Here is a 10,987-nt window from a genome sequence, read left to right on the forward strand (position 1 = left end):
GTGTTTGGAAAAGTGTCTGGGATTCAGATCCTAGCTCTGCTTTCATTGCTGAGTGACCTTGAGCCAGTATCTGCCCCAATCTAAGAGGAAAACAGGCAGGAATGAATCAGGAGCACAGCTGACCTCAGTGGCAGGACTAACAACCAGCAAAGAGTAAGAAAATACCTCAAGACTGGGTGTGACTTGAGTCCCCCACTGAACAAGTATTCATTGAGCACCTACTGTGTGCCGGGACAGGTTGTGGTCGCAGCTGACAGCCTAGTGGGGGAGACAGACAATTTATAAGCAAGATAAGTAAAACGTGGTTTGTCAGTGACAAATGCTACGGAAAAAATAAAGCAGGGAAAGGGTAGGGTGCTGGGGAGTGAGGTCTGCACCTGTCCTTAGCCATGGAGAAGATGATATTTGAATGAGGACCTACAGGGGAGAGCGAGGGAGGACCATGCAGACAGCAGGGAGTGGGGCTCCAGGCCAAAGGCACAGGAGGTGCAAAGGCCCAGTGGTTGAGATATGGTGGGAGGCCAGTGTGAAAGGAGTAGAGGGTCACCGCGGACCGAACAAATGGCATGTGTTCGCCTGATGAGGTATTTGGGTCTCATCTAGAGTGTCCTGGGAGCCATGGGAGTGCATAAGCAGGGGAAAGATCATGTCTGGTTTCTGACGCCATGAGGAAGGTGGGTTATGGAAGGCGAGGGTGGAGGCTGCTGCTATTGTACAGGTGAATGAGGCTGATAGCTGGACTGTGGGGGGGAGGTGCAGGGAGCAGTGGGGTGCTAAGGAGTGTCCCGTTGGTCCAGCAACGTGTGGAGAGAAGTTAGCGAGGGTCTGGGGATTCAAGAAGGGCTTTCAGGAGGAGGTGATCTATCGAGAGTCATTAAGGTGACGAGGAGGGCTTTCTAAGAAGGCCTGTGGTAAAAGAAGGGTAGAAGGACCTGGTTTATCTGGGAGACCTAGGGCAGAGGCCCAGATTCCAGGGGCATGGGAGATGAATAAGATAAAGCACTGATCAGACTTCAGGAGAGTTCCTCATTCGTTCATTCACTCATTCATTCAAGTGCGGTCCCTTGGGAGCCACAGAAGGTTGTAGAGAGGGAGAAAAGAGTGATATAATCATTTCACAGGTTATTGGAGGCGAACTAACCCTTAGAAAGGGCCAACCCCCTAATTTTACAGTGGGGACACTGAGGCCCAGAGCAGGCAGGGACGTGTCCCAGGTCATGCAGTGGCCATGTAACTGCCTCCCTCACCCAAGGCTTTGGGAAGGTTGTTTGGTGGGATTGAGGGTACGGTTGGAGGAGTCAGGAGCTGTGGGAAGAAGCTTTGGGAGATCCTAATCTGCTTGGCAAGAACCAATGAGTTATACTGTCCCTTTGGACAAGGTCTTGGGTCCCACAGTGCCAATCCCTCGCCCCTGTCCGTTCCCTGGATCTGATGGCTGTGGTTTGGGTCCACTCACCGCTGTGGCTTCCATGCCTGTAATTCTGGCACTCTCCGCTCTATTCTAATGGCCTGTGGTCAGAACCCAGTGTGGTGTGGCTCCATGATGAATGCTCTGTGGTCTGAATCCACCATCCTGGGGCTGGAGAAGCTTCATGGTTTTAGTCTTGTGTACCCTGCGGGCTGTCACCCAGTTCCCAGATGGGGGGGGTCTCACTGGCTGGTGCCAAGGGAAGAGGGTGGGCATGATACCAACTCCCACAGTGACCCGGGAGAACCTTCCCAACCACCTGAAATGCCAGGTGGCTGTCCCCATGGTGCCGATGGGGAAGTGGTGGCCCCGTGGTCCCACAGCTGGTCAGAACCCAGGAGGGCCTCTCAGGACAGGGCGCCTTGGCTGTCCAGCCTGTGGGGAGGGCCACGCAGCGGAAAACAAGGTGGAGGGACACGGAGACCAGCAGCGCTGGAAGCTGTGCTGTGTCTTCACTGCTCATTCTGCCATGTTTGCTGTATTTAATCACACCCGCCCACACGCTCCCAGGGAGACCACAACAGAGGCGTCTGTGTTTAGGAAGAACAGCAGAGTGGGTGCACATGTGGGCTGGGAGCCAGCCTGGCGGGGTTCAGGCTCAGAGCCTGTGACCTTGGCCTTTTGCTTGTGCTCCATGTTCCCTGGTCCTCACCTGGGGCTAATCGTAGTCCTCACCGCGTGGGGTGACAGAGAGGGTTAATGTGCACAAAGCTGGGAACGTCTGTCGCGGAGCCATGCTTGATAAAAGTTAGTTATTTTGATCCCCATTTTTCAGAGGCAGGACTGCATTCTGAAAGCAACTGCCTGGTGCATAATTAGAAGAGATGCCTGTTCACAGAGCCCTCCGGGCCCCAGACTTGTGCTACTTCATGAAGCTGTCACAGCCACCTGGGGCCTGGCGACTGCACGGACAAGGAAAGTGTTAGGCATCTCCTTGCGCTCCTTGTGCATTCCTCCTTCGGCGACCCTAACAGAAGTACCTGGACCGATGCTGGCATAGCCCACTATGGGGAGGGGTCCTGGCCAACCCTGTGTCCTGTGGGACTTGAGGGCCATAATTACAGCATTTCTGTCACCTCCACCCTATGCCCCACGATTTATTCTGCATTTTCATTAGTGGTGCCTGCCCAGGCATTTGTGCCTAATTATTACACCATGAAGGCAGTGCCAGGATCATGAACAGTAGGGCCACCTGTTTCCTGGCACGTGGCCCTATCCAACGGCTGCCCCGGCCCACGCCAAAAATGCTTGGTGGCACTTTTTTTTTTTTGGCTCAGGAACGTTTTAGAACCATCAGATAGATGAGCTGTTTTCCCTGGCAGGGTTTTCGCTCCTCTGTGGGGTTGGTTCCTGGTGCTGGTCCTGGGAGGGGGTCTGGAGCAGGGGAAGAGGCGGGTGTTGTGTTGGAAATCTCTCCTTTACCACCTGGAAGCTGTGTGAAGCTGGAGTCATCAGTTTCGCTCTCTGAACATTAAAGCGCCTCAAATTCGTTGCAGAGCAACAATGAGGCAGTGATTCTACTCAACTAGCGCAGTTGAATAGAATCCAGAAACATTTCTGACTCAGCACTAGCCGTTTTACGCTCCCCCTGTGATGCCACCTTTGATAAGGTGAGGCTTGATGCCCGTAGAGCCTAGTTATGTAGTAGTTGCCCAATAAAGGCTGTTTCTCTTTCGGCCACACATGCCCAGCCCTTACCAGTTTGCAGGACACTGTCACCTCTGTTGTCTCCAAAGAGCAGCCTAATGATTGTCCGAGTTTTTAACCATCATCTTCATTTTACCAATGGGGAAACTGAGGCCCAGAGTGGGAAGTGACTGCACAGAGACCACCAGGCCTTTTTGACCTAGAGTTCACGCCACTACCCCAGAGAAAGGAACACTGACCAGCTGTTTTGCAAATGTTTAACCCTGGCAGAGGAAGGCAGCTCCACTTTAAAAAAAGCTGGTGGGAATGCAGACTGGTGCAGCCACTGTGGAGAACAGTATGGAGTTTCCTCAAAAAACTACAAATGGAACTCACATTCTAGGAATAATCCCACTTCTAGGAATATATCACAAGAAGCTAGAAACACCAATCAGAAAGGATATATGCACCCCTATGTTAATAGCAGCACAATTCACCATAGCTAAGATTTGGAAACAGCCTAAGTGCCCATCAGTAAATGAGTGGATTAAAAAACTATGGTACATCTACACAATGGAATACTACGCGGTGGTAAAAAAGGAGTTCTACCATTTGCAACAGCATGGATGGAACTGGAGGGGGTGAGGGCATGAGCGGGGGTGTGGGGGGTAATGTGGGGATAAGGACACATATGTAATAACTTAATCAATAAAACATTTTAAAAAATCAGATTCTGTTCACCCCTATTCCCAATGACCTTGGGCTCCCAGCCTTGTGCAGGGACCTCTTCCCTGGTCTCCCTGCCTTTGTCCTCACCCCCTGCAGTCCCTTCGCCCTCCAGCAGCCAGAGGATGGTGTTAAATCACAGGTCAGACCATATCTCTTCTCTGCTCAAATGCTGCACTGGCTTCCCCCCTATCTCACTCAGAGGAAACGCCAGAGTCCTTAGGAAGCCCTGCATTACACCCCCCACTCCCTTCCCTCACACGTCCCCCTCCCTGGACACCCAGACCTGCTCTGCCCCCTCCCTGCTGGGACACCCCCTCCCATTGCTCTCTCCCTCATTTTAGCCTTTCTTCAAATGTCACCTTCTCAGTGAGGCCTTTTATGACCCCCGTGCTTCTTTTTATTTTATATATCAAATTTTTATTTATTTCTATATGGCACATATAACACAGGGACACCCCTGAGGTGTTTTAAGGGCAAATCTTGAACTTTTTTGTGTTTCATCTGTATCTCCAACAGATAAAGCCTTTTTCTTAAATATAATTACAATAGCACCAGCCCAACAGAATTACCCATAATTCCTTAATATCATCTCATACCCAATCCTTGTGCAGTTTCTCCCTCTCATCTCCCACATGTCTTCACACTTGGTTTATTCAAATCAGGATCCAGCTAAGGTCCTTGTATTGCATTTGGTTGATGGTTCTCTTAAGCTTCTTTTAACCTATAACCGTCCCTTCTTCCTCTTTTTTCCTTTTTTCACTCTAATTACTTGTTGGCAAAACCGGGTCATTTGTCCTGTGGAGTGTCCTTGTGGTATCATTCAATACGTTCTCTGTCCCTTGTGCCTTCTGTCCACTGGTCTTTGGATCTAAACCTGGATTTGATGCAGGTTTCAGTCTGTAGGCAAGAATACATCATGGATGGTACTCTGGTCTTCCATGTCCTGTCAGAGGCACGTATGCCAGAATGTTCCACTTTCGGTGATGCTAAGGTGGGTCCATGGATTCAAGTGCGACCTGCTTGGTGCCTCTGTCACTCAGTCCCTTTGAGCCTTGCATTGATGGCCAGATCCTTAATTTCATTAGGGCTGCAAAAAGGTGGTTTTTCAATTCTACTCTTTTTTCTGCACTTACTTGCTAGTGAAATACTTGCTGTGGTTCTTCTGTAAAGAATGACTTTCTCTTATTAGGTTCTAAAATACTATTCATACAGGAAGACAGGATAAATGTTTCATTCTTTACCTTCAATTTCTGTTTATAGAATAATGAGGTTGTGCCTTAACTACCTCCAAAGGGATCGTGCAATTTTTTTTTCTTTTGAGAATCATGAACAAATGGATTTTTACAGTTTTGCAGTCATTGTTCTTTTTGATGTTCAAGTTGCCCCAGATATTGGCCAATGGGAGCCCCTCAAGCTGGCCTCCTTGTCCTTTCGACTCCCTGGTGTCACAAGATGTCCCGGGCTCTTGTACTTTCCCTGCCCCCGTCCTGGAATCAGCCACTTCTCTAAGGAGCCCTGGGGGCCCTTAGAGTGGGAAGAGGCTATAAGACCACAGTGTGGGTCCTGGGGAGACTACCCCACTTTATAAATGGCAGCATCTCCCTCTGTGCTCCCATACCCCTCTCCTTGCTCCATTTATTTCTCGTGTGTTTCACCTCTAACATACTGTAACATTTATTCTGTCATTACAGTTGTCATTTCTTCTCTGTCTTCCCCACTAGAATATCAGCACCGTGAGGGCTTGATTTTGTCCATGGTTGTGCCTCGGGGCCTGGCACACAGAAGGTGCTTAATAAATATTTGTTGAGTAAGTGAAAAGATGGGTGGATGGTCTTCATCCTCTCCCTCCCCCAACCTGGAGGAGTTAAGAGGGGTCTGCCCCTCAACCCTGCCTCCCCCCTTCTCTAAAGCATAGAGGTTTCTGTCTCTTTTACATGAAAAGAGCTGGGAGGCAGAAATGTCACCACTTGGGCCAAGGGAAGAAAGGGCCTGGAGAAGATTAAAGGCATTTTCTGATGTGATGCTAATTTGTTTCTGGAAGCTGGTGGGGGGTGGCAGCAACTGGGACCTCTGAGGCTTTGTGAGGCTGAGGCAGGAATGGGAAAAGCAGAATGGAGGGGTGGAGGCTGGCCTGGATCCTTTGTGGGCCGACCCACCTCTCTATCCATGTGCAGATCCAGCCCTGGGGGTGTCCTCACTGTGGAGCTTGGGACATTTACCCGGCATCCTCCAGGGCAAACCGGTGACAGGAAACCCTCCCAGGCCAGGCCTCTGGATTTCCCCCACCCCGGGTGCCTCAGCACCCACCTTCCTGTGCAGCCTTTATTTATTGCTGTACTTTCCACATGTCATCTGGGTCCTTTGTCTACTCATCAAAGACTGAACAAGAGCCTCCTCTGCCTTGCCATGTGGCTCAGTGGCTGAATGTCGACCTATGAACCAGGTGGTCACAGTTGCATTCCAGTCAGGGCACCTGCCCGGTTGCAGGCTCCATCCCAATAAGGGGCGTTCAGAAGGCAGACAAGCGATGATTCTCTCTCATCACTGATGTTTCTATATCTCTCTCCCTCTCCCTTCCTCTCTGAAATCAATAAAAGTCTATTTAAAACAAAAAGAGGTGGCTCCCTCTTGGCCAGAGCCCCTGCTCTGGATTCAGACTGCCTGGGCTCCCTTCTCAGCTCTGAAGGGGTCTGTTGATTATACTGATGACCCCATCAAATGCCTGGGCTGACCACCGGGGACACAGGACAAGTGGACCCTGTCCTTGTCTTTGGGAACCTCTGGCCTGGGAGGTGAGTAGATAATCCCAATCTAGTATGGAAAGCATAACTGAGACCCCGCAAGTAAGGACGCCAGCAAACAGGGGTCTCTGGACGCTGAGCACATATTCCCAGAAGCTGAACGGAGCCAGAGAGGAAGGGCATTCCAGGTGGACAACCTGCAAGTGCAAAGCCTGGGGCTTCCGACAGTCCAGCTTAGGGAAGGAGGGAGTGGGGAGGTGGGGTAGGTAGACTGGGGACCAAGAAGGGGCGGGCAAGGTGAGGCTTTGGGAGGAAGAGGACTTGCCAGGTGGGGCCTGGAAGTTTGCCGCAGGGTCCAGAACACCCCAGGGCTGCATTTTCCGGCCAGGCTGTCGTGGAGGAAGGGCCTTGCCGCCACCAATTCCACAACCGCTGGCTCCGGGGAGGATTATCTATTTTAGCAACTCCGGGAAGGGGGGGCAGGGAGCGCCCAGCCTCTGCCAGCGAGCGCAGGCAGCTCCCGAGCGGAGGAGCGCCAGGAGCGCTGGGCTCCGGAACGCGGACGCGGACGCGGGCAGGTGTGGTCCCTGGCCCCTGGCCCAGGGCCCCGAGGGCAGGAGGGCAATGCTGGCCGTGTCACTCAAGTGGCATCTGGGCGTGGTGAGGCGGCGGCCCAAAGGTACCGAGCAGAGCGGAAGGGGACCGGGAAGGATTGCGGGGCAGATCCTGCTGCCTGCCCAGGGGCTGGGCGGCAGAACGTGGGTCTGGGCGGAGGGCGAGGGTGAGGGGTGGAGGGACCTCCGCCCAGGCCTCCCCTCCCTGCCCTGTCTCTTCCTGTTTCACCTTGACCCGATGTCTTCTGGCGCTTTTTGGGTTTCTCATCCATACTCTTTGTGTCTGAGTCTCTCTAACTCTCTCTTTCTGCCTGTCTCTCCCTCTCTTACTGTTTCTCCTGTCTGTCCACCCCCTCTTCCACTCTCCTCCCATCCCCATTCCCATCCCCATCCCCACCCTCACCTCCACCCCGGTCTATCCCATGGTCTCTATGTGTGTCTTCCTCCCTCCCTCTCTACTTTTCTGTGCCACAGTCTCCTTCATCGACCCCTCACATGGCATGTCCCTGATGGTCTTTTCTTTCCTCCCTGTTGGGGGTCTGGGCTGGCAGGGGTGCTGTGTGTGTGTGTGTGTGTGTGTGTGTGTATTGTGTAGGGGGGGTGTGCTTGGGGGGATGGGGGAGTGGGAGGAGACAGGGGCTCTGTGAGGGGAGGGGGGGCGGTGAGGGCGAAGGCAGGTTTCAATGAAACTGAGCGTATGCTGAGTCCCCGCATGTGCAGGGCCCCATCCCTGGACAGGTGTCCAGCGCCTTAGAGAGTCCCAGGAGGGGCTCAGGGTGGAGGATAGGCTGGAGTGGGAGTGGAGCTGGGAGAAGTGTCTGGAGCTGGAAGTCAACTCCCCCTTCCCACCCTCCTCCCCCAGGCCTCCCTGTGCTGCCATTTCTCCATCTCTAGTGTGGAGGGGAAGAGGAGGTGGTGGGATCACAGTCTCTGTGTTTCAGGTCTCAGAGCTAAGAATAATCACACAGCTAATAAGAACAACAGTAACTGTCATTAATTCAGTGCCACTGCGTGCCAGGCAATGCATTAACTCCTTAGATCCTCACAACAGCCCTGCAAGATTGGTCCCATCCTTATTCTCGCGCAGAGGGAAAAGCTGAGGCACAGAGAGGTTAAATAACTTGCCCAAGGCCACACCGCTGACATACAGAGGCTCTCTCAAGCCAGCTCTCATAACTGCCACGAGCGTTTTCCAGACTCGAGGGGCCTACATGGGGAGGGGCTTCCTCAGGAGTCATCAAGGATAGCAAGGTCCACGGGGAGACACAGGACGCCAGGCTCCGCACTGGCCCTCGGCAGCTGCTGGTCTGATATCCTAGAGGTCCCTAAGCTCCTTCCACGGGGACAGAACAGCCAAAGCTGAAGAGCATCAGGGATAGGGTTTCCCTATGTTGGGACCTCCCCCAAGGGAGAAGCCCCTCCCCCATCAAGGCTATTGTCCAATTCAGGTCCACAGACCCTGAGAACCCAGGGGGATCCTCCTAGGCTGGAGGGATGGACAGACACATCCAGGGCTGCTCCAGATTTGAGCTTTGGAGAATAGCCAATGACATGCGGGTCCGGTTCCGCACCCTGTAGAGAAGCAGGAACCTGCTCCAGGTTCCCAGCAGACCTGGATTCAATCCTATCCTGGCTCTTACTTGCAGTGCGGCCCACTCAGGACCTTAGTTTCCTCATTGGCAAAGCAGGTTCAAGAAAAGCCACACTCCCAAGATTGCAGAGATGTTTTGAGAAGATTAGGGCAGGACCTGGCACACTGTAGACACCTGGTAATTTTTAATTTTTTTTTTTTACACCTGGTAATTTTTAATTCAATCTTCCCATCAGAGGCCCAGCCACTTGCATCCTCTTCCCCCATACACACACCACTGACCCCAAGGTGGTGTGTCTGGTACTAACAAACCCCTAACAAGACATAAGAAAACAGAAGGGAATATGCCCTGTGACTGAGAGCTACTGTGTGCTGACTCTCTCCATTCCTTTCTGGGGGCTCTAAAGGAGGCACTTAAACTTGTTTGTCCAGACAGTGAATCTGGGCATCCATTTGTGAAAATGAAAGCTCAAGGGAGAAGGATTTAAGAACACAGAAGGTTTTTCCTCTGTCTTCTTTTCCAAAATACTTTTTTAAATGTCTGAGGACACACTTCTCCACTTCCAGCCTATACACACACACACACACACGAGGCCCAGTGCACAATATTCATGCGGGAGGTGGGGGGGTCCCTCAACCTGGCCTGCACCCTCTCCAATCTGGGACCCCTACACCTTTTTCTTATCTAGCTAACCTCTTCACATTTAAAAAAATTAACTGAAATACCACCTACTCTAGGAAATCCTCTTTGAACAAATCTCTTCACAATCTGTATTAAGTATTTTCATAGTATACCATTCTTTTTCTTTAGCAGCAACTTAGACTGGATGCAATCTGCTTCTCATTCTTGCCTCTGAATTCTTTCCTGTTGCTCTTGTAATAGCGGAGTTTATCTAATTTACATGTGCCCTTCAAGGGCTTATATTTGGTTCAGTTTCTAGTTGGCTCCCTGCCTTTTTTTTTTTTTAAGCAATAAGTTTGGGTTGTGATAGTAAACCTCACTTGTAATCAAGCCTGTAGGTCTCCCTATCTGAATATTTCTATAATACCTATCACTTTAGCATACCAGAGATTGTGTTCATTTATAGAAAATAACAATAAATGTCACCTGATCATTTGCTCTTCTAGTAATATTTTACAGCAAGATGTATTATTCTAGCAATTTAACTATTACAAAACTGAGGTGTACAGAAATAAATCACATTGAACAATAAAGAATATCTCAACTATCAAAGCACCGTACACTTAGGGCCTCCCGTGTTCTGTGCCTCAAATATCCTAGCATAGTACACAGTTCACATGGAACTCAGCTTCCTTTAAAATAGGAAGGGATGCCATACTCATGAAGCAGCTACTTCCACACATATTTTTTTTTTTTACTTAATTCATAGCACATACTCTTTGTACTAATTGTTGGAAAATCACCCTAGCAATTGCCTCTGTTCCTCTCTGTATCGTTGCCTTACATTCTGGTGTCATTGCTGCGCTTTTATCATCCACTCGCTCTAATAAGATCTTGGGGAAACCCAGACAAAAGTCTCCTCCTGCAAGATTTTGCTAAGTTGGCACCCTGGGACCGTGGGCGGCTTCTTCGCCCTGGACCGCTGGGCATTTGTCCAGTTAAAACCCGGACACACAGCAATAGGGAAGCCCAGACAGAATCTCCTGCAAGATTTTGCTGAGTTGGCGCCCCGGGACCGTGGGCGGCTTCTTCGCCCTGGACCGCTGGGCATTTGTCCAGTTAAAACCCGGACACACAGCAATACCAAAGGCACTGGTCTCCTACGGCTAATGCGTGGGGATCAAACCCCAGCCTGCAGGAACTCACCCCCGCGGTCAGGGCCGGGCCGATGGGTGGACCTGGGCTGGTGCTCCTGACTCTGGGGAGAGGGAGACTTCCGTGACCCGGGAAACTACTATCGACCGAAAAATCAGAGACACACAGAGGATGACAAACACACGAAAGACAACGCTGGCGATTCCTTCAATCTCTGGGGTCAAAACAAACCAAAACAAAACCCTGAACTTGTACACGCACGCGCGGAAAAACGTTGCTCCAGGGAAAAGCGATTCAGACCCAGGCCGGAGGGTTGCGGGCCAGAGGCCCAGACGCTGCACCACGTGCGAAGGCGGAGGGACTCTGCGCCAGGCCGCTGCTGAGCGCCCCGAAGCTGGGCTGCGGGCTGTGGGGGCCGCACACAAAGGCCGTGGGGCGGGG

The 10,987-nt window shown here is 51.5% G+C and overlaps 1 protein-coding gene across 2 annotated transcripts in view; it reads left to right on the plus strand.

Moving 5' to 3' along the window:
- Positions 1-7,085: 7,085 nt before the first annotated feature.
- GRIP2 (glutamate receptor interacting protein 2) overlaps positions 7,086-10,987 on the plus strand; it is a 49,482-nt gene continuing 45,580 nt past the window's right edge. For both annotated transcript variants that reach the window (XM_006758319.2, XM_006758321.2), the window contains exon 1: positions 7,086-7,243. In XM_006758319.2, coding sequence (XP_006758382.1) covers positions 7,189-7,243 — 55 coding nt within the window. In that variant the 5' untranslated portion in view covers positions 7,086-7,188. The remainder of the gene's footprint in view (positions 7,244-10,987) is intronic.

Source organism: Myotis davidii, unplaced genomic scaffold, assembly GCF_000327345.1.
Source record: "Myotis davidii unplaced genomic scaffold, ASM32734v1 scaffold73, whole genome shotgun sequence".
Taxonomy (NCBI): domain Eukaryota; kingdom Metazoa; phylum Chordata; class Mammalia; order Chiroptera; family Vespertilionidae; genus Myotis; species Myotis davidii.